Genomic DNA, 24,067 nt, shown 5'->3' on the forward strand with positions numbered 1-24,067 from the left:
GAACCACGGGGCGTCTCAGCAGGCAGGGGACGAAGAGCTATAGTGCAGGGAATGCTCGGAGCAGTGCTGAAGAAGCGGCGGGGACAGAGAAAGGCGGGCTCGGGAGCCTGGGGTTTTCCCCTGAGGCAGCCGAGCAGGTGGTGAAAAGCCCCTTCTTTAGTGAAGTGGGGTGTTAATAGGGTCCCAATGCAAGGAGCTTATGAGCAGAGCTCCACTCACAGTAGAAGAAAGGCAGCAGAAGGCAGAACCCCACAGTGGTGATGAATTCTCCCCACAGCGACCGCAGCCTCTCTCCCCTCCGAATATTGAGAGCACAAGACAGAGGCCAGTCCCAACACCGTTTTCCCAGTCCAAATCTCGAGGTATCTCTGCCCTCCACGGGAGACCTCAGGTACAGAGAACTTAGCCAGGTGCACCCTTCCCCTGAACTGACAACTTCTTTCGTCTCTCTTAAGTATCCAGTCATTACTGTATCCTGGCAACACATATTGGGGAAAATTCCTCAAGAGAAAAACAAAAAAATCCAGCTCCTAAGACCCCAACAGGGGCCATTCCTGCTTGATTCTGTGCCGCCTTTGCTCATCTCTGAGGGGGCACAGCCGGGAAAGGGAATGGAAAAGGGAAAATCCTTTAAGACTCTGAGCATATTCTGAAGGGACCACTATCTGCTTTCCTCACGGCCAGGGTGAGATGGAGGTTTGGGGCAGAACCTCTGCCTCTCTCCTGGCCCCACAACACTCCTAGGGCTGGAGGAGGCAGCCTTGGCCACCGGCTGAAGGGCACTGCCTGTGGGGGAAGTGGATTCAGCCAGGATAGATCTCATATTTAGGGGCTTTCCTCTGAAGAAACCCGGATCCATTTCTGCCCCTCCATGCAGGGGCAGCTCCCTCAGGACCAACCTCCTGCCCTGCTCTCACCCTGCCCTGTGTAGTGACCGAGTAAAAAGTAAGGAATGCTTTTCTTCATTGCCTCTTCGAATATTCAAGTTTGAAAATTACAGTTTTACTCTGCTTTTAGCAAAAAGTTTAGTTCCTGCTTTATTTTGGAAAATGAACCCTGTTTGAAGTCACAAAGAGAGCTTGTAGTTGATACATCAGGGTACCAAACAGCAAATCTTTGATATATGAGAAAATCAAGCAATAAATTTTTTTATACATCAGGCAAACTTCGGCTGGATTCCAACGACCAGCTTCAAGGGAGCAAACATGAATCTGCCCACGGGTGTGCTGTTGCTTTGAGGTGGACATGACATTGCCACTCTCAAAACCCTCTATAAGGAAGTGCCACAGAAGCTGCAGCTGCTAAATCTACAAAGTCTGGGAGTCTTTGCTGTCTGCTCGTGCCCTCCCACAGTGCTGGTCCATCTGCCTCCACTGGCAGCTGTCAGATGGAATTCAGAAGCTAAAGACCCATTGCACTCTGTGAGGCAGGGCTGGACCCATGGTGGTAACACCTTCCCTCTGCTTCACTTAATTATTCTTGGCTATCCCCACTTTTCTTTATGAAAAAAATAAAGGTTGAACTATCGCTTTGGATCCCAACATTTAACCTCGTTTGTGTTTTAATCTCGCTTTCGGGTATGTTTAGAATCTAATTCTTTCCTCAATTGTGGATCGAGGCAAACTTGCCTCTCCTCCCCTTAAAGGGGATCTGAACACGCCAGCACTGGTCTGGGCTAGACTGGAGACATTAGGTGCTTTGATGGAAGGCTTCTCGTCTCCTGTTTCCCCTCACGCAGGAGCTGCCGTGCGACCGAGAAAGTGCGGTCCCGGGGGTGTCCAGGGGCTGTTTTGGGGTGTCTAGGGGCTGTTTCGGGGTGTTTTGAGGGTGTCCCGGGGCTGTTTCGAGGTGTCCCGAGGATGTTTTGGGGCGTCCCGGGCGCTCCCCTCACGCCGCTCCCCGCTCCGGAGCACAGCGCCCTCTTGCGGCCCAGCGGGGACGCGCCTGCACGCGGTCCCGCCACGCCCCTTGGCCGTTGGCCACGCCCCCAGCGCAATCTCCCCGCTGCCCCCCGCCATGTCGGAGGAGAAGCCCCCGGTGAGGCGGGGAGAGCCGCGGGAGGAGCCGGCGGAACGGGAGCGGCTGGAAGGCGGGACGGGAGGAGCCGGCGGGAGGGGAGGAGCCGGCGGGAGGGGAGGAGCGGGCAGCAGGGAGGGAGCGAGGAGCGGCCGCCTCTCCTCGTCCCGGCGGGGCGGGACGGGACTGTGGTGCGGCTCCGCCTCGCCCGCGGCGCGAGGCCACCGAGGTGTCCCGGCCGGGGGCAGCAGGAGCGGCTGAGGTGCCGCGGGATGTGGCGGGGGCTGTCCGGCCCGAGCGGGGCTCTGAGCCCGCCGCATCCTGCAGTTTTCCGTCCAGGAAGGTGTGAAAACGGAGAACGAGCACATCGACCTGAGAGTTGCCGGGCAGGACGGCTCCGTGGTGCAGTTCAGAATCAAGCGGCACACTCCGCTGAGCAAGCTCATGCAGGCGTACTGCTGCCGACAGGTAGGCGAGGGCACGGCCCGGGGCTCCGTGGGGAGTCCCACGGACCCAAAGGGCTCTGACACCCCGGGGAAGCGTCCCCGTGTTGGTGGAACCCTCGCTGCTTCTCTGCCCGCTTCGTGGAACACGCTTGTGGGCAGGCTGAGGGTGTCCAGGTGTGTGGGAGAATGAGGAGCGGGGATGCTGAATGGAAGCTGCCTCTTCCTCTTCAGATGCTCCCTAATGTCCCGTGACACAGTTACAAAAATTCCTCCAGTTCTGATCCTGACTCAGAGACAATGCACTAACCCTCATCTCCAAAAACTTCATCAACTTTGAGTGCATTTTCTGTTTGGAAAACGGCACAAAACAAATTCTTCTATGCCACAGCTTCCTCATGCATTGTTTTCTTCGCCCCTCCTGTGTCTCCTGCTGCCTATTGCACAGTTGTGACCTGTGTCCCACAGGTGTCACAGGCTATTCCTTAGGGCCATCCTGAACTGAAGGATGAATCCCACAGCTCAGTTCCTGAGCCTGGAGCTCCCAATTTTACACAGAGCAAAGGGTGGGCATGTGAATGGCTTTGGAAACAGAGTCAGATTTTGTTTGTCCTTTGTTACTTGCAGGATCCTTTCTTTGCTTATTCAAACTTTACACTCTGCCCTGCTCTGTGCCTGCTGCACCCTGACACATCTGGGGTTTTGGAGAGGCACAGGAGTTTTAGCATTCCTGTGTGTGACACAAGTGTGAATCACATGGATTTTAGAGGGCAGAGCAAGGTCCTCAATCCCTGATGCAGGGAATAAAGACTTCCTCATGTGATTAAACACTATCAGAACATGATTTAGTAGTGTGGTAACTCAGGTTTTAAGGGCAATGTAAAGTTACCAGCATTTGACCTTCCTCAATGTAGACAGCAAGACAAATGTGCTCAGTGTCCTGGTGGTTAAATCTTAATCAGAGAATCACTGAATGGTTTGGGGTTAGGAGGGAACTTAAAGCCCATCCATGGGCAGGGACACCTTCCACTATCCCAGGTTGCTCCAAGCCCTGTCCAACCTGGCCTTGGATTCTTGCAGGGATCCAGGGGCAGCCACAGCTTCTCTGGGCAACCTGTGCCAGGACCTGCCCACCCTCACAGAGAAAGAATTTCTTCCCAATACCTAATCTAAATCTATCTCGTGTCATCCCCCTTGTCTTTTGGGTGTTAATTTTGTTACCATGTGTTCTGACAGTAAATCCATGAGCACTTAGTCTGCATTCAGAAATCAAGTGTGGTTTCTCATCTATAACTTTGAACTTGCAGGGCTTGTCAATGAGGTACATTATGTTCCTGTTTGATGGAAAGCCCATTAAAGAAGCAGACACACCTGCACAGGTATGAAAAGCACTCTTACTGCAAATTGCTACACAGATATTCGGGTGTCTGAGTGGTGATCAAAGGGGCTTGAAATCAAAATGATCCTGAAATAGTTGCTGTGAGTTTAGCATGTTCCAACAAATTTGTGCAGTGACTGATGGAAAGTGTTTCATGTCTTAGTTAATTAAAGTTATTCCTGAAATGCTGATTAGGAGCAGAGAGCCATGTGCTTTTGTCAGCATGTGTTTTTCAACTTTTCTGTACTACTTGTCATTTCTATGTTTTTAAGATGTTAAAATAATTCCTGTGTTACTCCCACAGCTGGAGATGGAACATGATGACACGATCGAAGTGTACCAGCAGCAGACAGGAGGAGGCTGCTAAGACACAGCATCTTTTGGAGAACAGTTTGAGGATCCTCATCACACCCCGCTCTCTCATCTCTCCTTGGATTTGCTGTTTTATTAGGAAACAGATGAACATGCCAATCACACAGGGTTCTTTGAAACTTCTCAGGATATTTACCAAAGTTGCTTGTTGTCTTTGACATTCTGTGTGCACAAGTCAAAATAGTATCTGCAGGGATTGAGCTATGTCTGAATTTCACCATTTAAAATTCAGATTAAGTAGTATGTGTTGTCTCTCTGTTGTTAGCCTTTTTAAAAAATACTGTTTGTATTATCTCTTTTTTTTCTTTATTTAAACTTGTGGCCTAAGCATTCATGCATGTGTTGGGACACTGAGTGTTTGTTCCCGTCTCTGGTTCGTCTTGTCCCTCTGTTTTAACTCAAAATATATAAATAGTTCAATGTATTTTCATGCCAAGTGTGAGTGTAAAAGTTTCCTTTTAAGATGTGCCCAAGAGAAGGAACACAGATACAGGTTTTAAGTTTTTAGCTCAGTGTTACAAATTCATTCAATCCCTTGGGCAGCATCCTGCCCTTGACTGGGGCTAGAACACAATACAGTGCTTAGGATAGGGTTTAAATACATCAGGTTTACATGTGGTTTTTCATATTATGATAAAGTAGGCCAAAATATACTTTTTTAATGCAAAAATGGTTTTTTTTTTGTCCTGCACTATTGCAGAGCTGGAGGTAGCTAGGCAGCTGGTCCAAAAACTTAATGCTTGTGATAGAGTAGGTGTGTTTTTTTGTTGTGCAAGGTGATAAAAACCCCACCACTGAAATTCCAGTGTTTGCTGAGGGCTGGGCAGCATCGGTCCCTTTGCCCTGCTCCCTTAACTTTGAGTCTTTCTCTGTGGGCACTGGAAGTCTGTGGCCTCAGATTTCTTTTTAATACCTCTTTTTGGTATATAAACTTGGTAAATGAGAGGGGGAAATGCCTTTTAATGTCACCAAACTGTGCAGAAGAGCTAGTCAGTGAGGAGAGACATTTAGGTGTCGTCAAATAAGCTGCTGTCCTGTCCCTCCAGCCTTGCTGAGGTTTAATTATTTGTGTGGTGTTTTGGGCTCCAGGAAGCCCGTTCCTGAGGAATTTTAATTCAGGCTGTCCTGTTGCTCCATAGAATCACCCCCAGCCTTTTCTCTTAACATTTATTCACGTTATCTATGCTTCTTCTTGCTGAAATCTGGCTGGAAAGGCAGATTTCAGCATATTCCCTTTTCCAGGGTGGCGGTAGCTGGGCTGGGATATCCCGCGGATCCCCTCAGGGACTCGGGCCGGGCTCTCCGCTCTCTGTGCAGGAAATGCCGTGTGGGCGCTGCTCCGGGCAATCCGCTCCGCATACCCCCGCTCCATGGGGCATTTTGCGGATTCTCCTGCATCCTCCCCGTCGTTTCCCACAGGGAATACAGAGGTTTTCCCGCTCCGCCTGCTACCGGCGGGAGGACCGGCCGCTACCATAGAGGCGAAGCGGGCGGATAGAGCGCCGCCCTCCGCCCCGCCCCGCCCGCGGCCGCTCCGGCCGCGCACCCGGAAGCGGCGGCGGGGCCGCGCCATGGCGGGGACGGCGCTGAAGCGGCTCATGGCCGAGTACAAACGTGAGTGGCGCTCCCCGGGGCCCTGGCGCTGTCCTCACAAAGGGGAGCGCTCCCAAAGCCCGGGAGGACCCGCGGGCCGGGCGGGGCCGTGACGGCCGCCGGGCAGGCCGGGCCGCGGGCCTCGCCGTGCCCCGGCTCCTCTGTGGCTCCGTGCAGAGCTCCCGGGCGGGCTGGGGGTCACGGACGGGCACGGGGCACTGCCCGCTCTGAGGGGGCTGTGGGAAGGGAGTCCTGCCCCCTGTCCCGCCGGGACACCGAGGGGACAGCTCGGTGTGCGGTGACACCTCTGGGATTCCGCTGTTCCAGGGGCAGGCTGGGAACCCTGGGCATGTGGCCAGTTATTTTGGTGTTTTTCCTTGTTAAATTTTCCAGATAGAACAGAATACAGCTATGGAAATCTCTGTTATTACAAGAGAGGTAATTCGAGGTGTTTGTCAGGGCAGATCCTTCTGCTTGTGGCTGCCCCTGGGTCCCTGGAAGTGTCCAGGGCCAGGTGGGACAGGGCTTGGGGCGAGCTGGGCTGGTGGGAGGTGTCCCTGCCCATGGCAGGGGTGAAATGAGATAAACTTTAATGTCCCTTCCAACCTGAATGATTCTGGAATTCTATGAAGTCCTTAATGGAAGCAGAATGGCTAGTAAAAGGATTTAAACTCGAATTTAGTAGTGAAAAAGTAGACTTGTTTGTTTAAAAACCACTGTGGGATGTGGCTGCAGTGATGCTCACCACAGGGACCAGAGACCAGACCTTTGGGAATCTCAGAGCTTCTGGGATGGCTCATCTGCTCCCTGATGGGTTTGAGACATGTCCAAAAGTGAGACATGTCCAAAAGTGCCTTTTGTTGGCAAGAAATACCTGTTTGTGTACCTAGGTGCTTTTGGGCTTTAATGCTCTGGGTTTTATTTACAGCAAGGAAGTAGAATGGAGAAGAGAAATGTTTGGTGGGAGCTGGGCTGTAAGAACAGGCTCTGCTCCAGGGAAGGTCACTTCCTGTGCTCTGTCCAGGCATGGGGACTTGTTTCTGTCATCATTCAGAGGAATACTCCAGCCTTTATGAAAGTATTTCTGACACACATTTTCTGCCAGCACTGTGCTGTTCTCAGGCTGCTCTGCAGCTCTCTGAGCTGAGCTGTCGCACAGGGTTTGGGCACCTAGGGCTCCCCATCCAGCTGGAGATTATGCTGACAATGTGTGCCCTAGAAATCTGCATTTTCCTGTTGTAATCCAGAGGCAGTGACCTGAAAAACAACCACAGAAAATCTTGGCACTGCTTCTGTCCTCTCATATCAATGCCCTAAGTCTCAAAGAAACATTTATGATCCTTTGTTGTTGAGGAGCACAGAGATCTTACTGGAGTGTCTTGTATGAACAAAGTATTTAGGAAAAATGATATTAAATTATCTCAGAAAGATTTTTACTTAATGCCACAGGCAGGCATGAAGTGAAGCTTCTCTGCCTAGTTTCCCAGGGTAACACTAGGCAGGAACAGAGATAAATGTTTTGTCTGTGATCTGCCTTTACAAGCACTTTCCCATGCCCAATAAAACACAGTATTGTAAAAAATGAATGTAACTGGCTGAGTGCACAGTGCTTTCTGGAAACCTGTGCTGCAGCAGTGCAGTAAAACAGACATTTTGGTGTCTGTGCATTGTTATTTTCCTTTAGCACAAACCCCAGAATCACTTAGGACTCACAACTTTTCCCTGTGTCTCTCTAAAGACTGGCAGTTAATTGTAGCTCTGCAGAATCTCTTAGCTCTGTAGAGATTTCCAGCTAAAGTTATCACGAAAAATAAAAATAGCTCCTGGCTGTAGGCAGTTCTGCTGCCTCTTTTTGCAGAGAAGGAGCAAGTCCTGCCTTGGGACAGGGCTGGAGCCTGAGGTTCAGCTCAGTGTGAAGTTTCTCCCTCCTAATGTGTGTTGCCCTGGGTGAATGTGGGCATGGGAGTGGTTTTCAGTGACCCTCTCCTGCCTGCTCACCCTGGGTGAAATCTTGTGTGTGCTATCTACAAAGTTGTGGACATTTCTTTTTTCTTTACTGTCTCTCTTCTCCTCTATCTCTTCCCTTTAGTTACTTCTAGTAGTAACAGTGGTGTTGGCACTCAGTGCCTTGCTGGTGGGTGTATTTTCCTTACCAGACTTCTGATTCTTTCCATTTTTTCAATTTTTTGTCTTTCATCTTTTTCTCTGTATGCCCACACTCTGTCTAAGTCTTAATTTAAAGATTTATCATTTCCTTCTGTGAAAAATTCTTGACATTGTGAGGAGTTTCTACCTGTTGGAGCCCAGATATATTACTGCATTTTGGGAGAGGCTGTGAAATTGCACTGGTTTTCTTTCCTTTTGAAGAAGGAAGGGAAGCTGTGGGCATCCAGATGACACAGATTTGGTTTCTTGTCCTCATTTAGATCTTTGTTTGATTTCTTTCTTTTTCAGATTTACTGTCTACTCTGCCAGAACTAGTTTGGATAAAGCTGAAAAAAAATCAGATATAAAGAGGGCATCATTTTTATTAGACACGTGCCTGTTGTTAATTCTAGATGTATAATAGTATTAAGGCCTGACCTAAGTCTCTCAGTAGCTTATATTTGTGAGAGCTAAAAGATGGAAACCTTATTTTTCTGTGTTTACTCTTTCTTGAAGTAAAGAAACAGTATCAGATCTTGAAGATGTCTTGTGCTGGCTGAAATTTCAAGTATAAAATGGAAGAATTAAATCTGGAAGAATTAAATCTCTAGAGACCTGAGAACTGCAGTGCCTGATTGGATGCACTGGATTTCCTTCCTGGCACAAACAGGCAGCAGGGCAGTGGATTGTAATGCCAACAGGTTTCTCTGGAAGTGCTGTCAGGCTGAAAATAAAAGATTTATGTTAATTGTGAGATTTGGGAAGTCACAGAAATGATAAACCTTCTGAACCTGGCAGGGCTTTAGGGGGTACCTCCCATCCTTAGTGCCTGGGGAGATTGTGTGGAATCAGAAGAAAACTGACTTTTTCTCAGTCCAGATGCTGTCAGATACTGCACTGAGCACATACCCATAATATTTCCTGAGTCCTGGGCTTTTAATCCCCTTGCAGGTTTGCTGCAGTTTTTAGGAATCACACTGCTGAACTTCTCTTTTAAGGATGATCTCAGTCTCTTCAGTTCTTTAACAAGATGTGTTTTCAGCTCTCCTGAGAACCATCTCCACGGTGGAATTGGCTGATAACGACTCCACAAAGAGCAGAGAAATTAAAAGGAAAGGGCTAATTGTGTGTGCAGCAAACCTGCCCTGGATTCCTGATAGAGGCATCACGTTTGTCTGGTGTCAGCTCCGTTTTAAGCTCACAAGATCTGGCTGTGCTCCCAGGGAACAAATAAAAAGTTGCACCTGGGGAGGTTTAGATTGGCTATTGTGGAAAATTTCTGCACTGAGTTTGGCCTAGCTGCTCTGTCAGAGTCACTCTGCATGTGATCAGAGCACTGATTTCAGCCTTTCACTGCTTTCTGCTGCTCACTCACAAATAACTGGGCACCTTCCTGGCATTCCATTGGAGTGACCCTGCTTTGGAGGCTCTGGTGAGTGATGCTGTGTCAGCTCCTGTGCTTCATGTTCAGCTGGGCTCTCAGTTTCCTTTTGAACAGCTCTGGGGAAAGTCACAGGGTAGGAGTCACCATTCCATGGAGATCTTTCTCAGTGATCACATGCAGCCACTCAAAATCAACGTTCCTGTGCCCCTGAGTGCCCAGATTCTGCTTTACCTGATCCTTGAGGATGGAAACCTTTCTCTTAGCGGGGAGCTGAGCAAAGAAATGGAGAATAGAACCTCTGTCCTCATGAAAACCCTCTCTGGGCTTTGGCTGTTCATTCCCATTGCCCCTGTTCTCCTAGGAGTGCTGTATAACACAATTCCATGTGTCTGGGTGGCTGCCCACCACAGGGACTGCTGCCAGCTTTTCCAGGGGAACAGCAGAGGGATTTTCTTCTTGGGGAGAACTACAAGATAGAAAATCAAAGCTCCGATGGAAAATCAAAGTTCCTGTGCCCCCGAGTTCCCAGATTCTGCTTTACCTGATCCTTGAGGATGGAAACCTTTCTCTGAGGGGGGAGCTGAGCAAGGAAGTGGAGAATTGTCCTCATGAAGATCCTTTGCTCTGTGGCCTTTGGCTGTTCATTCCCATTGCCCCTGTTCTCCTTGGAGTGCTGTATGACACAATTCCATGTGGCTGCCCACCAGCTTTTCCAGGGAAACATCAGAGGCATTTTCTTCCTAGAGAGAACCACAAGATGGAGCAAAATGATTCCAGGAGCTCCTGTGTTTGACATCTCCCTCTTTCTGTCTAAAAACATCAACAAGAAAAGCTACTGGAGACCCACTGTGAAGCTGGAAAAACCTGCCATGGAATGCCAGGACGTGTGGAAAACAGCAGGGCTGAGTTTCAGTCTGCTGCTGGGTTTGGAACTTCAGAGAGGGCTGTGCCAAGGTTAAGGGCACTCAGAGCAAACTGAAGATCTCTCCTGGCAATGCATCTCAGCATCTTTGAATGCTGCACTAAAGGAGCAGTTATAAGACAGAAATCTGTTCTTTCACCTACAGCCTGGACAGAAATTAGGTCAAGTGTCTCTGGCTGTGCTCTGTGTGTTACTGAGGTGCTCCAGAGGCCATTGATGAGGAAACACTGTGCTGGATAAGCAGCTGGGAGTGTCCCCTTCTGCCCCATGGCTCACTCAGAGCCCTGGTGTTGGTGCTGAGCCCCCAGGAATTGGTTGCCTGTTTGTGGCTGAGCTGTGCCTCAGCTGCTGCTGCCTCCCTGCAGAACATCAGAACCTAGAAACTGATGGTCAGTCCACTAGATAGAGAAAATGTGGTTGTTATTTTATCAGCATGTGCTGTACTGGCCTTCAACAGCTTGAGGTGCTGCTAAAGATTGTTTCATGAATTTTAAATTGTATCAGTTTCCTACAGAAAGTGAGGATTGATGGATCCAAACTTGCTGTGCAGCCATGGCTGTTTTATTGATGCTGCTTTTTTTTAACTCACATTTTCCAGGCCATGCAGGAGCTTGGATTGAATTCTCCTATGTCTGCTTCTCCTGGTTTTGTGTTGTTCTGGGTTTTGCACTGAGGTGCATCAAACCTGGAGAGGTTACAGGAATACAAACTTCAGGCTGTTATGGTTTGCAGCAGATACCACGGAGGTGCAAGAAAAAAGTGTTTCCCAGGCTTTGTGAAATGTTTTTGTCTTCCTTCTCAGGTTTAATTTATTGCCTCTGTGAAGACAGATGACTCAATGATCCCAGAGGTCTTTTCCAACCTAAACAATTCTGTGATTCCAAGGCTAGTTCTAGGAGCCTGGAAAACCCCAAAGTGCCAAATAATTTTGTCTAGAACACTGTGCTGCATTAAGCAATGGTGGTGGGGCCCCTGTGCTAAGCCATGGCCACTCAAACACACCCCCTGAAATGCTTGGGCTCACAAATCCCCTCAATCTTCCTTGTGTTTGTGTTTTTGCAGAGCTGACCCTGAACCCACCAGAAGGGATTGTGGCAGGTGAGGAGCTGAGCAGGGTTTGTGCCCTCTGGAGCTGTGACCTTGTGTTCAGGTAGCCCTGAGCATTGTTCTGTTTTCACAGGTCCCATGAATGAAGAGAACTTCTTTGAATGGGAGGCCCTGATCATGTGAGTTAAATTCTGTTTGGTGTCTGAAATCAGCTGTGATGAGCTTCTAGGAGAGCAGGAATTTTAAAAAGTACTGTCAGTTCTGTATGACATCAGCATTGGCCTGCCTTGGGGTGGAAACTCCTCTGATCCAAACAGGGACTTAATTTGGACTTTAAACAGTGACAGAGGCAACATTGGTGATGTGTACAACTTGTTATCATAACTTCTTGTACAGGTGTCATAATAACAAGCTCACAAATTTGTCAAGAATCCTCATTTGGGCTCCCTTGGATATTATTTACATTTACAAACACTGTAGGAAACAAACAGTTTCTTGTAGATCACACATACCTGTTGGAACCTATCTGCCTATTGCCTATCTGCAAGTGCAGGACAAGCTTTGAGTGGAGCAAAATACACAAATTATTAGTCACAGGAGAAAAAAATCAATGTCTAAAATTAGTTTATTTACTATTTATTTTTTCTTGGAATATTGAAATGTTCTGATCAGAAAAAGTATTGAAATTTAAGTAAAAATTCTTTTGAAGTTCTTTACAGTTCATGAATCAGTTGGTGTTGTCAGGGGTTGGATGCAGTGGTTTTGTGTAGAAAAAGATTCACTCTTCTGTTGTTGAATAGCTCTGATCCTGACCTGCTGTGTTTTGGGGCTGATGAAAACTCCTTTACAAAGCTGTGTTCTCTCTCTTCCACTCCCCAGCTGGTGGGTGTGGTTGTTGGTAGCAAAATTTGCCATGAAAAAGACAAAATCTTTTTGCCCAGCATCTTACAGGTTGTCTTCTCTCTTTCTTGTACTCCTACTCATGTTGTACCTTCTTTGGGAACTTTGAGTACATAGAAAAACTCGTGATTTTTACAAAATAAACTTCTAAAATGCTAGAGGAGAGGTAAAAAGATGTTTGTCACTCACATCTGACAGTTTATGCAAATACTGCACAATTAAAAGATGAAGAAGTTCCAGACCACTGAGTCCACCTTGAAGCTGGTGGTCTGTTGTTGGGGTGGATCCTGGCTCTGTATTTCAGGATTCCTTTGGTAAGAATTGGGGATTTCCTTTCCTTCTGCCAGGCCTGGGTTGTCCCAGAGGACTGGCAGTGGCTGTGACCCTGCTTTCTCTGTGCCTGTTCTGATCTGGGCAGGTTTTCCCTGCAACCACCAGTGCTGACTGGGGAGATTCTCAGCTGGTGTGGGTGGCAGAGTTTTCCTAGCTGGGTTTGCTTGGAATCTGTTATCTAGGGATGAAAACCATGATTTCTGTCTCTTGGGCTCAGGGGTGCAACCAATCCAAAAGCTGAGTTCCCTGTTCCACACAAAGTGGCTGTGTGGGTGATGCTGCTGCATGGCTCTGAGTTATTTTAGACCTTGCTGAGTGGAGGTTTGGATTACCACTGCTTGTTTTGCTCATTGATGGCAAGAGTTGGCAAATGCCTCTGCTTATGTGCAGTGATTTCTCCTGGGATAACAGGTTGTGCTTCCTGGTAGCTCCGTTCCCTGAAAAGAAACACTTGGCATGGAAATTGGTTGTTCTGTTGCCTGACATCAGAGATTTTTGGCTGCAGGGTCTTGGGCTTTCTGTGAGAGGCATAGTCAGCACATCTGCTTTGTAATGGGCCAGATTTCAGGTCAGGCAGCTGTGATTGCTGGCAGTGTGGAAATCCCAGAGGGTTTGATGCACTTCTTGGAACATGGAAGGAAATTCCTGCTTATTGGTGCTTCCTCCTAGCAAAGTGCTGTGCCTGGGTAGAGGTTTCCTGAGAGACTCTCAGAGGTACTTCTGAATTGCCTAGAAAACACCTTTTCTGATGTTTCCTGTCACATCCTTAAAGAGCAGAGGAGCTGCTCTGCAGACTTGAAAGCCCTTTAAAGTGCTGAGTGTTGAGCTTCAGGTCTTTGTCAGCGTAAAATGAGAGGCGGAGGCGCTTTAATTTTGGTTTCTGCATTGTGTGTGTGTCATAATAAAGTTATATTTTAAGATCTGCTCAGTTTTGAAGGTGTGATACAATAGAAACATGTTTACCCCAAACACATTGGGTTGCTTTCATCTCTTTACAAATCTTGTTAGTAGCAGTGTTTGCCATGCCTTTGGAAAGTAAGTTACATGACTTGTTTGTATTTGTCTGTGGTGGTCTCCTCCAGTGTTGTGTAATCTCAGATGTGCTGTGTGAGATTCAGGGAATGAGGTGTGCAGATGAGAAGTAAAGATGGGAGTAAAGCTGCCTGCAAATTTTTCCACAGATGAAGTGCAAATGGTAAGAAACATAATTGTGAAAAGAGCAGAATACTTTCTTTCCTTCACCAAATTTATATAAAGCTAGAGCTTTATATAATGGCACATAACTTTAAAAAAAGAGACCTAAGAAAAAAAAGACATCTCTCATTTGTCAATTCAAAGGTAGGCTGGGTAATGTTACATAGATTGATGTAAGAGCTTAACTTGGAGATAAAACAAAGCATTTTTAAATAATGGAAATAATAATTATTTGTATCTCCAGTGTTCTTGTCTGCAGCAGCAATGATGGAGGAATGTGAAATACATAAATGTTGAGACCATAATAAATAAAGGAGAGAGCAAATCTTACACTCCCAAAATGAGTGTGATGGGCACAGAACTGAAAATACCCATGTGAAAACCTTTCTGAAGACCAGAGGTGGGGAGCATTGTTGAAAGCCAGGTCTTTGCAACATCATTTCAGGAGAGTTTGCTTTGTGTTGCTCAATTCCCTGGCGCTGTGTGAGGTCCTCCAGGCTGTGTTGTGTTCATGGATTTAACATTTCAAGGCCAAGTTTTGCCCTCTCTGGTTGGCATGTACAAGTGTGTGTTGCTATTAAAGTTTATCCCCAAAAGACACAAAAGTATGCAATGGTTAAGAACTTTATTAGCCTAAAGATTGCTTGAAAACTAAACAGCGTAAATTGAAGTCAACTTATCACAAAGCTGTTTAGAAAGGTAATTAGATCTATAATTAGGCTTATGACTTTTGTTTCCATTCCCCTTTTGAGCATCTGATGATTGTGGGGTTTGGTGTTTTTCCAGCATCTTTTCACAAATAAGCTGTTTGCAAATGTATGTGAAGCTGTGATTATAGAATTAGAATCACAGAATTGTTAAGGCATCAAATCCAACCATTCCCCAAGCACTGACAAATCCACCACTAAACCATGTCCCCAAGTGCCACATTCACATGGTTTTTGATTGCTTTCAGGGATGGTGACTCCACCACTGCCCTGGGCAGCCTGAAAAACCCTTTCAGGGAGGAAATTTTTCCCAATATCAAAACTAAATCTCCACTGTTGCAACTTGAGGCTGTTTCGTCTTGATTTGTCTCTTGTTCTGGGACAGAGCCTGACCCCCACCTGGCTGCACCCTCCTGTCAGGGAGTTGTAGAAGGTCCCCCCTGAGGAGCCTTTTCTCCAAATTTCCATAAGCTGTTCTCCTCAAGGTACTTCTCTCTCCTATTTGGAAGATCCCCACCACTCTTCTCTGCCCCTTGCATGAGTTACAGCCAGCTCCTGGAGGGCAGAGCTTCTCATTTTCATGTTTTGTCTTCTTGTCAGCTTTGGAATCACTGCAGAGCAGGGGGTGATTGCAGCAGCTGCCATGCCCTTACCTCCCTGGCCCTGCCAATGTCCTTTGTGAGCTCAAAGTGATGCTGTCAAGTTCAAATGCTGAGTGTTTTGTAGCTGCAAATGCTGTCTTGGATTAACTTTAATAATTTCTTTGAAGTTGATCCTGGCAGCGCTGAGTGGCTGAAACAAAAGCATTTTGCTCACATAATACAGGGCCTAAAATGGAGTATGTTGGGTTGAGTGTATTTGACAGAAGAGCCCTTAAGGCTGTGGGTTTGCTCTCAAAACAGAACATAGACACCCACCAGCTTTTCAATGCCTGTATGTACATACTCTCAGAAGTTCAACAATAAGCCTTTAAAATGCAGCTGGAATTAAAATGGTCAGGAAAAAATGCATTCAGTTTACTCTCAGATGTGAATTGAATCCTGACTAAATTTAGGGAAAAGGCCAGAAAGGGAACAAAGTGGTTGAGACAGTTTAGCTTTCATTCTTGCAGAATGTTGGTGCATTTCTCTTACCTTTCCTGCCTGTGTCAATATTCATGTTTAAATCACATAGGTTTTGTGATTTAAGCCAAATTCTTGTGTTTATCTGCCAGCCAAGTCTTTTGAATCCCCAAGTTTGAGATGGTCTTCCAGTGCTTTAGGATTTGCTGCTCACCGACTTTAATGTTCTTTCTGGCATGGAGAATGTGGACTGGGAGGAGGAAGCATGAATATATTCCTAACCCTTATTTCCCAGACACTGGAACCTTTGTTTGAATGGCTTTTTACTAAATACATGAGGTTTCCTTGGCAACAATTTTTAGTGCTGAAGCTTTTTTCGTCATCTTTCCAATCAAGGGAAATCATGTTTGTGTTACAACTTCCAGATGGTTCATCAAGTTTGAATACATCATGGCTAATGATTTATTACTTGTTTTTTGCTCACAAACAGCTTGGTTTTTGCTCACTTTCCACAAGTGTTTTATGTAGGCAGGGTAAAATAGTTGTCTTTATGTTGTCAACTCGGCTGCACTTTGAACTAGATTCTGAACACAATAAGGAAATGTTCCTACAAGAGCCCTGATGAAGCCATTTGTTCTCCACCTGCACTGGAGGGAGGGCAAATTCAATAGCTGAAGTCTGCAAAGACACATTGTTGTCCTGCATGTCTTCTGACAATTATGGTCTCTGAGCTGTGTTTTTATTTTTCCCAACCTTTGCTGTGCTTTCTGCATCAGACAGTGATAAGTGTTTGTGTGGTTGTGCTAGATACTGGCAGTTGGGATCTCTGTGGCATTTATAAATTAATTTTGAGCTCCAGCATTTGACATCTCTGTCTTGCAGAGCATAACAGTATCTTCAAAGGCACAGGAGTCCCACACCTGCCTCTGCTTTCACTTGACGTGCAGACACTCAAATCCTGGAACATGCCTTGGAGCCAGATACTCCAATTATATCCAGACACACCCTGCTAATTAAACAGTGTTGTGACCTTCCTAGTAATTTAGCGTGCAAGCTTTGATTTCCCCCCTGCCTCCCAAGCCTCATATTTGGATTTAAGTTTATGAGGTGTGGGGTAAGAGCGCCTTAACTCTTTGTTTCCTGGAGAAGACGATGTAACCCATGCCTCAAACATCTCATTAGACAAGAATTTGGGTGAAAGAGCTGTTTAAAACTTTGGTGAATAACATTTTCTCTGTTTCCAGGGGTCCTGAAGACACCTGTTTTGAGTATGGGGTTTTCCCTGCTATCCTGAGCTTCCCACTGGATTACCCGCTGAGCCCTCCCAAGATGAGGTTCACCTGTGAGATGTTCCATCCCAACAGTGAGTCTCATGCAGCAGGATGCACAGCGGGGTTGGAGTTGCTTGTGCAGCTTAAAAAGAAACTTTTGCAGCAGCAGATCTGGCATTCTTCCCAAGGGTGGTTCTCTCCCTCCCCAACCTGGAGCAGGCAGCACGAGCATTCAGCTGCCCAACAGTTTTGCTCTGTCTTAAGGTCCTTTTATCTTTATCCCATTATTCCTCATAAAATTTTTGCTCATCCTAAAAAGATTCCAGCAAATTCCATACCTCTAAATCTTCTGTACAGGATGTGAGACTTAGTGAATTAATGCAGGCTCTTTCTAGACAAAGAATCATAGAATATCCTGAGGGACCCATCAAGATCGTGGTGTTCAACTCCTGACTGTATGCAGGACACCCCAAGAATGCTACCATGTGCCTGAAAGCATTGTCCCAACATACCATGAACTCAGTCTTGCTCTATGGCTTGTATTTAGGTACTTTTGTGTTATTTTAATGACTGAAAAGTTGTTCATGGGTGCAGCTTTATTAGGCAGCATGGCTTCTGCCCCATGAAATCACAGGTTAAACATTTTTGAGCGGATCTCTCTGAAATACAGTGCTCTGTCCAAGCAGACAACACATTTACAGGTGTTTAATATTAGAATTTGCTGGCCTTTGCTCTGTGATGCTGATTGAGTTAGAGACCTTTTCCAGCCTTAGTGAGTCTGTGATGGTGACAATATTATCTGAAGACTCTTCAGTGGGAGTAATTGCAGTGACAAGAAATATGGCTCACAAGTTTGAGCCCTGGACATGAAAAAACTTTTAAGTTTTTGTTAAAAACCCTTGAAGTTCCTTAAGGAAAAGGCAAATGCTGTGCTCCTGCCTAGTGCTGCCTCTTCAGCTGACATTCTTGCACTTGGAAAACACAGGTCACAATCTCAGCTGGGAATCAATTTCTTTCACCCTATATACAAGGAACTTTGCAATTTCTTGAAGTTTCTCTGTTATTCCTTCCTGGAAGCAACACCTGTGAAGGTTCTTGCCCATTTAATCCACATCTTTATTCTCCTGTAGAGGACACACCAGCATGTCCCAGCACAGAACTGTGTGGACATGCCCAAGGCATTGTGGCACCACATCTGGAGCACTTTGGCATTGGAAGCAGTGTGGCCATGTCAGCACCTTGCTCCAGCTGGACTAATTTGCCCAAACTTCTTGCCAGGACTGGTCTCCCTGAGCAAACCCTTGTCCCTGCAGCTCCAGCTGTGGCCTTGGCTTGAGATTCACTGCTTGCAGCTGTGTTGTGTGCAGCACTGCCAGGGGGAGTGGGGTGTGGAGAGGCACAAATTGCCTGACTCCTGTGTTAAAGAGTGGCTTTACACATGGGTGTTTCTTCCATGGGATAGTTGGAACACACTGGATGGTCAGCTCAGCTCTTTTAAGCCCTGTGTCTCTGAGTCTTCTCAGTCTGAGGCTGAGATCACCTGAAGTAGACACTTGAATGTTTCTTCTCACTGGGGTTGTGGTGGGCTGCTTCTACCCAGAAAGGGGTGGCTGGGCTGTGCTTTTTCTACTTTTTTCTCCCCCTGTGAGAAATCACAAGGAAAATGTTTTAAAATCTGCTGTGTCCCCTCATCTTTGCAATTTATCTTGTGTGAAGGGGGAGTTGGGATACCATGGAACTGTTTTCTGTTATATTAAAATGACCTTGGATACCCTGGCAAAAGTAACTAAAAAGTGATGAATGGTATTGCTTGCACTGGCACTGAGCATCAGTGTGGGGACATCACAGGTAATAGGTGCTTTGGGAAGGATTATTGGAAGGGAAATTAAAACCCATCCTGTTCTACCCCTTGCCATGGGCAGGGACACCTTCCACTGTCCCAGGCTGCTCCAAGCCCTGTCCAGCCTGGCCTTGGGCACTTCCAGAAATCCAGGAGCAGCCACAGCTGCTCTGGGCACCTGTGCCAGGGCTCACCACCCTCTCAAGGAACAATTCAACAATTCCTTCCCAATATGCCATCCATCCCTGCCCTCTGGCTGTGGGAAGCCATTCCCTGTGTCCTGTCATTCCATGTTTGGTCCCCAGTCCCTCTCCAGCTCTCCTGGAACCCCTTTATGCACTGGAAGGGGTTCTGAAGTCTCCTGGAGCTTTCTCTTTCCCAGGCTGAGCACTCCCAGCCTGTTTCAGGGGCATCTCTCTGTGGCCTCCTTTGGACTCATTCCAACAGCTCCACGTCCTCAGGTTGGGGCCCCACAGCTGGACAGGGGTGTGTCTCACCTGAGCAGAGCAGAGAGGATCCATACATCTTCCTGCAACCAGCCTTTGATGTCCTGCCTGTGCTGCTGTGCTCCAGCTGTTTTAAATGAGGCACTGCACAGGAACAGGAGTGAATCCCTTCTGCCAGTGGGTTCCTGGCTTGCAGGAAGTGCTGATTCAGCACTGATTTCACCTCTTCCAGCTATGGTTAGAGCAGCTCCAGTCCCCAGCCTGGGGCTGCAGGAAGGACTGGGAATAAAAGTGCTCCACAGTGTTTACGTGCTTGGGCATAGCTGGGTGAATGGAAGGAGCTGGAAATGAGCACAGCTGCTTCCAGCAGTCATTCCCACTTTTTGTTTTGTCTTGCTTTCCTGGCAATGGCACCAGCTTGGCCACCTGAGGAATAGAAGCCCTGAAATTATTGCATTAAAATTGTCATTCCTCAGGAGCCTGCCATGCAGGAGAATTAAGCCATGTTGGTAGAGCAGTTTTCTTTTGAGGTGCCTCTTCAACCTTTGTTTGGTTTCATTACCAAGTCAGTGGAGTCCAGTCTCTGTGAAGACAACTTTTACTGTTGCTTATGCTCAAGGTGGGAGGGGAAGCACCTGGATCCTTAATTCATAGGTTTCCTTCTTTCCAGGTGCTTTAATGCAGCTGGGCTTTAAGCAAAAAAAAAAAATAAAGTAGTGGGAATTCTTCTGAGTGCACCTCAGTAATATTCAAAAAAAGATCAGTCCTACTGTTCATAATATATTTAACATAACACTTTATTTTTTTCTCATGTTTATAATATATATAACACTTTTCCCTCCTTTGTGTAATGCTTTTCATGGTCACAGTCCAGTGGAGGACTCCAATGTGCATTCAGTGCATTCATTTCCATTTAAGTGGCACTGCTTACCTGCTTGGAGCTGTGTCTGTGCATAAATTCTTGCCTTATTCCACCAGGCTGCATCATTCATTTCTTCCATGGAGCCTTTCTGGTAATTAAATGACACAAGTGTTCCCAACAGGCACTTGGGGAAGGAGTTGCTTAAAGAAGATTTGTCCTGGGGTTTTGTTTTTCGTATTTTGTGTCCGCTTGCTTATAGAGGAAATTTAAACCTGGATTTAGTTTTAATCATAGAAGAGCTAAGTCTTAAGGCTGATCTATGCCCAAGAGATGGAGATGCTGATCATTTCCACTAAATAACAAGCAATCCTGTGTGCTTTTTGTGCAGTTTACCCAGATGGGAGGGTGTGCATCTCCATCCTCCACGCTCCTGGGGATGATCCCATGGGCTACGAGAGCAGCGCGGAGCGGTGGAGCCCCGTGCAGAGTGTGGAGAAGATCCTCCTGTCTGTTGTCAGCATGCTGGCAGGTGAGCACTGCTGTCCTGGCAGCCCTTCCTCAATGTAGCATCTTGCTTTTTGCTTTGTTCACTGAGCAAAGCATGTGGAAAGCTGCTGAGCAGCAGCCACAGTTCTTAAAGCTTTGGGATTTATTTATTTATTGGTGAACCAGTGTTCTGAGAAGGGTTGGAAAAAATGCAGCTGAATTAGTAATGGGGGTTACTGCAAGGCTTTCCTTCCAGGTTGGTAGCACCTGGGACAGTAGAGATGGATCAGGTGGTCCCAAAGGCTCAGCTGGACAAAGCCCTCTCTGTGTTTTCTGTGCTGTTCTTTATGTTTAAAGCTGTAGGTTACAGCCTGTGTTGGATTTGGCTTTGGCAGCTGAAGGGCTATCAGACCTAACCAGTACAGTAAACTGGAGCCCATGGCCTCTGGTTCAGAAGCCAGCACACTCTGTTTGTCTTTGTTGTTCCCCTCTCTGCCATCTCTGGTTCAGAGGAAGGCTTCTTGAGAAAAGACCTGGGGTGAAAACCTTTTTGTGGAGCCTTTCAGATGTTTTTTCCTAAATCTAACAAGGGCTGTGGATCAGCTGTGTCATGTACAGCTCTCTGGAAAATGGATCATTTTCCAGACAGTGGATAGAGCCACTGAACTGCCTGAAGAGGGCAGAGCCATGTCCCTTAGAACTGGTTGTGAAGGATAAATGGGTTTAGAAGCTGCAAAGTTGACCAAAGAGCAAGCAACAGATTCGTGCAAGGGGCTGTTTTAGCTTTGGAATAGTAACCTGCAGTCGGGAAGCTGAGCAGACAAACAGTACCCATGGGATTCCCATGGTTTGGTTTGTGGTGCAGCCTCACCTGGACTGGGAAGTGTGGGAGCCACCTGGTCTCCTCTGCCTCTGCATCCTGTTTTTCCCATGGCTTTTGGAGAAATTAGGCTAAAACACCAGTGGCCAGCTTCTTTCAGGGCACTGGAAACCTGTGAGCCCTGGCTGTGCAGGTGGTGTAAGCCCAGGTTCTCCAGGCTGGGGACCTGCTCACCTGCTGGCTTTTAAGGTGCACCATCAGGACCATGTGGAGAAGGATGGATCCCAGATACTGCCATGAACTGGGCTGGGGTGGGGGTTGGTGTGACTGGTGTGACAAGAGAGGTGAGCAGAGTGTGGTAGTGCCTTCTGGAACCCCAGGACAGTGTCCTGCTGCCCACAGACCTTGTAAGTCCTGGGTTTCACCTTACCCCCATAAAAAACAGGGAGCCCCTGGGACTTCAGCACTCATAAAGCATTCTGAAATCATCTGATGAAAGATGTTGCAGAAGTGAAAGCATATTCCATGGGTTTCCTCAGGTTATTTTGTTGTTTTTTAATAGAACAAACCATCCCAACAAGGGACAGCCTGTTTGGGTGGCCTGCTTGGAGAGGTTTTGTGTCTGGGAAGCTGGAGAACAAGAAAAAAAAACGTTGTGCAGGGAGAAACACGTGGTTTTAAAAGCCCTTGACTGTACTGGGGGTGCCACATCTTGTGCCACTTGTTTCTTGCCTAAACTCAAACTTGCTGTGATATCCTTTCTCTTGTGGTCAGTTAAATCAGAGCCTTCTGGGAATGCAGGAGCTGTCACTGGATTTGTTGCAGTGGTGTTTCTGCAGCCTCAAGGAGGAGAAGTGTTGGAAACCCTTGGGGAAGTGACATTCCTGAAGAAGCAAGAGGCTCCATTGCCCACCTGCCTTTGTCTTTCTTGTTTCAGAGCCAAATGATGAAAGTGGAGCCAACGTAGATGCCTCCAAGATGTGGCGGGAAGACAGAGAACAGTTTAACAAAATTGCCAAGCAGATTGTGCAGAAGTCACTTGGACTTTAAGCTCACAGAGAGACTGAAGTGTTTTGTATTTCTCTCCACCTGGAAATGAGCAGTGCTCAGTGCTGGTACCAAAAAGGAAAACTTTGTAAAACTATTGGCCTAGTTCTTATAATTCGTTATTTATTTACTATTTCTTTTCTTCCACTGCTCCAGAGAAGCCTCTAGTTCACTCACTAAATTGTGTGGAAAAGGGATTCAATGGTAGAGAAAAATACAGAGACAATGCTGTTTCAAAGGCTGCTTGTTGCTACCTTCCTTTGTGGTGTGGAAAGCCTGGAGATTTGGCAATCTGCAGCCCTCCCTCACCCATCTGCTGTTGGAGAACAGTTTGGATCATCTGCTGGCAGAATTAGTTGTGTTTTTGTAGGTAGCATTGCATCTCAGGAGCAGCAGTAGACAGGAATTACTCTATCCATTCTGTACTTGGTAGGTTAAGGGCAGCAGTTGCAGTCAGAGCTGATTTGAAGAGTGTAGTTAGCAGGAGAGGCTGTAAAGCAGAGCTGTAGTCAAGGTGTGTTAGCAAAGAAAGGAGCTTTAGGCAGTGAGCTGTGAGGGCTGGCTGGGGTCTGGAATGGCCTGGTGTTCCCATGTACCTCTATGAGCTTGTACTGAGCCTTTGAGTCACTGTTGGCTTGGCAGCAATCCCAAGAGCTGCTTTATTAATCCTTGAGGACACTCGGCTGTAAACTCCACACTCAGAGGCACAAGGTGTGAAGGCTGCATTGTGCAAGGTCACCTGGCTGAGGTGGGTCATTGGCAGCTGGAAAATCCAGTGAGGGTGTTTTTGTTCTGCTGGGCATGTTCAGAGCTCTGCAAGAATACCAGCTCACTCTGGTGACATGTGAGTGCTTAGAGGATTTGGCACTGCTCTGCCATCACACCTGTCACCCATTTTCAGGTGAATGAGCCAAGGTGAGCATGATGGAGTTACAAAAATCACTGAGTGCTCTGTGTGTTAAATAGGAGCCAGAGAGGATGGGCTGTTTGCTGGAGGATGGTACTAGGTGTGCTTTGGACATTGCAGTGTTGTAGCCAGTGTGCAGGAAATTCCAGCTGGTCAGTTCCTAAAACTGCTGAGGGGCCTCTGCTGACCTTTCTGCTTTGCAAACCAATCTCATGTGTAGGTCCAAATTTCTCCAATTTACTACAAGCAATAACATGCCCATTGATAGCACATGGAACCCAATTTTGTTGGCAGCTTTAAATGGGCTAAATTTGACAAGGGCTGGTTTTTTGTTTTATTTTTTAAATGTGAAAAAGTGTGATGTGGAAGGAGTCACACCATGAAGAAAGCTTTGCAGAGGTGATCGTGTGCATGTGTGTGGTACAACTGTTCAGCATTTTTGTCTTGCTGTCTGTGCTGCAGATCACACTTGGCCATTGTTGTGCACCTCTGGAGAGTTGTATTGCTACAACCTGCTGATTTTACCTCCTTGTAGAAATAATTGTGGCTTTGATGTCAGGGTGGAAGTGGGACTGGACATAGTTTGGGAGCAGAGATGATGAAATAGTGTTGTACCTAACTAGTATTTCAAGGCATACAGGAAAATGTAGCACTCTATGCAAACTGGGAGTGTTTTGTGTAGTAGAGGGAGGATTGTTCCTGGGAGTACTGCAGCCACCTTTGGGAACAATCCTGGAAAGCTGCAGGATCCACTGCAGAAACACAGACCTGGCAAAAGTGGGGTTTGCTTAAGTGCTGAGTGTTTTATTCATGTGTGCTTGCTCATTATCTTGATTTTATGGTGGGATTTAGTCTGTATACTGAAAATAAAGTGCTTCTATTTTCTCCTTTTA

General features: G+C 46.8%; 2 protein-coding genes across 5 annotated transcripts; both read left to right on the forward strand.

Moving 5' to 3' along the window:
* Positions 1-2,016: 2,016 nt before the first annotated feature.
* Positions 2,017-4,204, forward strand: LOC131562612 (small ubiquitin-related modifier 3-like). 2 transcript variants are annotated; one of them, XM_058812435.1, is made up of 5 exons: positions 2,017-2,037; positions 2,356-2,494; positions 2,872-2,929; positions 3,715-3,838; positions 4,142-4,204. In XM_058812435.1, exons 1-5 carry the CDS (start codon positions 2,017-2,019, stop codon positions 4,202-4,204), a joined length of 405 nt encoding a protein of 134 aa, XP_058668418.1. The 2 variants fall into 2 exon arrangements, with proteins under 2 accessions (XP_058668418.1, XP_058668419.1); XM_058812436.1 differs by lacking the exon at positions 2,872-2,929 and having other exon boundaries at positions 2,356-2,484; positions 3,767-3,838.
* Positions 4,205-5,742: 1,538 nt separating this feature from the next.
* UBE2G2 (ubiquitin conjugating enzyme E2 G2) lies at positions 5,743-24,067 on the forward strand. Of its 3 annotated transcripts, none has more exons than XM_058811916.1 (6): positions 5,743-5,823; positions 11,316-11,351; positions 11,434-11,479; positions 16,740-16,858; positions 20,303-20,443; positions 22,158-24,067. In XM_058811916.1, the coding sequence occupies exons 1-6, from the start codon at positions 5,781-5,783 to the stop codon at positions 22,268-22,270; spliced, it is 498 nt and encodes a 165-aa protein (XP_058667899.1). In that variant the 5' UTR covers positions 5,743-5,780; the 3' UTR covers positions 22,271-24,067. The 3 variants fall into 3 exon arrangements, with proteins under 3 accessions (XP_058667899.1, XP_058667900.1, XP_058667901.1); XM_058811917.1 differs by lacking the exon at positions 5,743-5,823 and adding an exon at positions 9,293-9,379; XM_058811918.1 differs by lacking the exon at positions 5,743-5,823 and adding an exon at positions 10,484-10,642.

The sequence above is a fragment of the Ammospiza caudacuta genome, chromosome 11 (assembly GCF_027887145.1).
Source record: "Ammospiza caudacuta isolate bAmmCau1 chromosome 11, bAmmCau1.pri, whole genome shotgun sequence".
Lineage (NCBI taxonomy): Eukaryota > Metazoa > Chordata > Aves > Passeriformes > Passerellidae > Ammospiza > Ammospiza caudacuta.

What these genes read in the sequence shown, in the direction of transcription:
- LOC131562612 (XM_058812435.1), top strand. Translation starts at nt 2,017, where the DNA reads ATGTCGGAGGAGAAGCCCCCG. An exon ending in TGTCGGAGGAGAAGCCCCCG is followed by an intron (nt 2,038 to 2,355) that starts GTGAGGCGGGGA and finishes TTTTCCGTCCAG; the next exon opens with GAAGGTGTGAAAACGGAGAA. An exon ending in AAGCAGACACACCTGCACAG is followed by an intron (nt 3,839 to 4,141) that starts GTATGAAAAGCA and finishes TTACTCCCACAG; the next exon opens with CTGGAGATGGAACATGATGA.
- UBE2G2 (XM_058811916.1), top strand. Translation starts at nt 5,781, where the DNA reads ATGGCGGGGACGGCGCTGAAGCGGCTCATGGCCGAGTACAAAC. An exon ending in GAATGGGAGGCCCTGATCAT is followed by an intron (nt 11,480 to 16,739) that starts GTGAGTTAAATT and finishes CTCTGTTTCCAG; the next exon opens with GGGTCCTGAAGACACCTGTT. An exon ending in TGTTGTCAGCATGCTGGCAG is followed by an intron (nt 20,444 to 22,157) that starts GTGAGCACTGCT and finishes TTCTTGTTTCAG; the next exon opens with AGCCAAATGATGAAAGTGGA.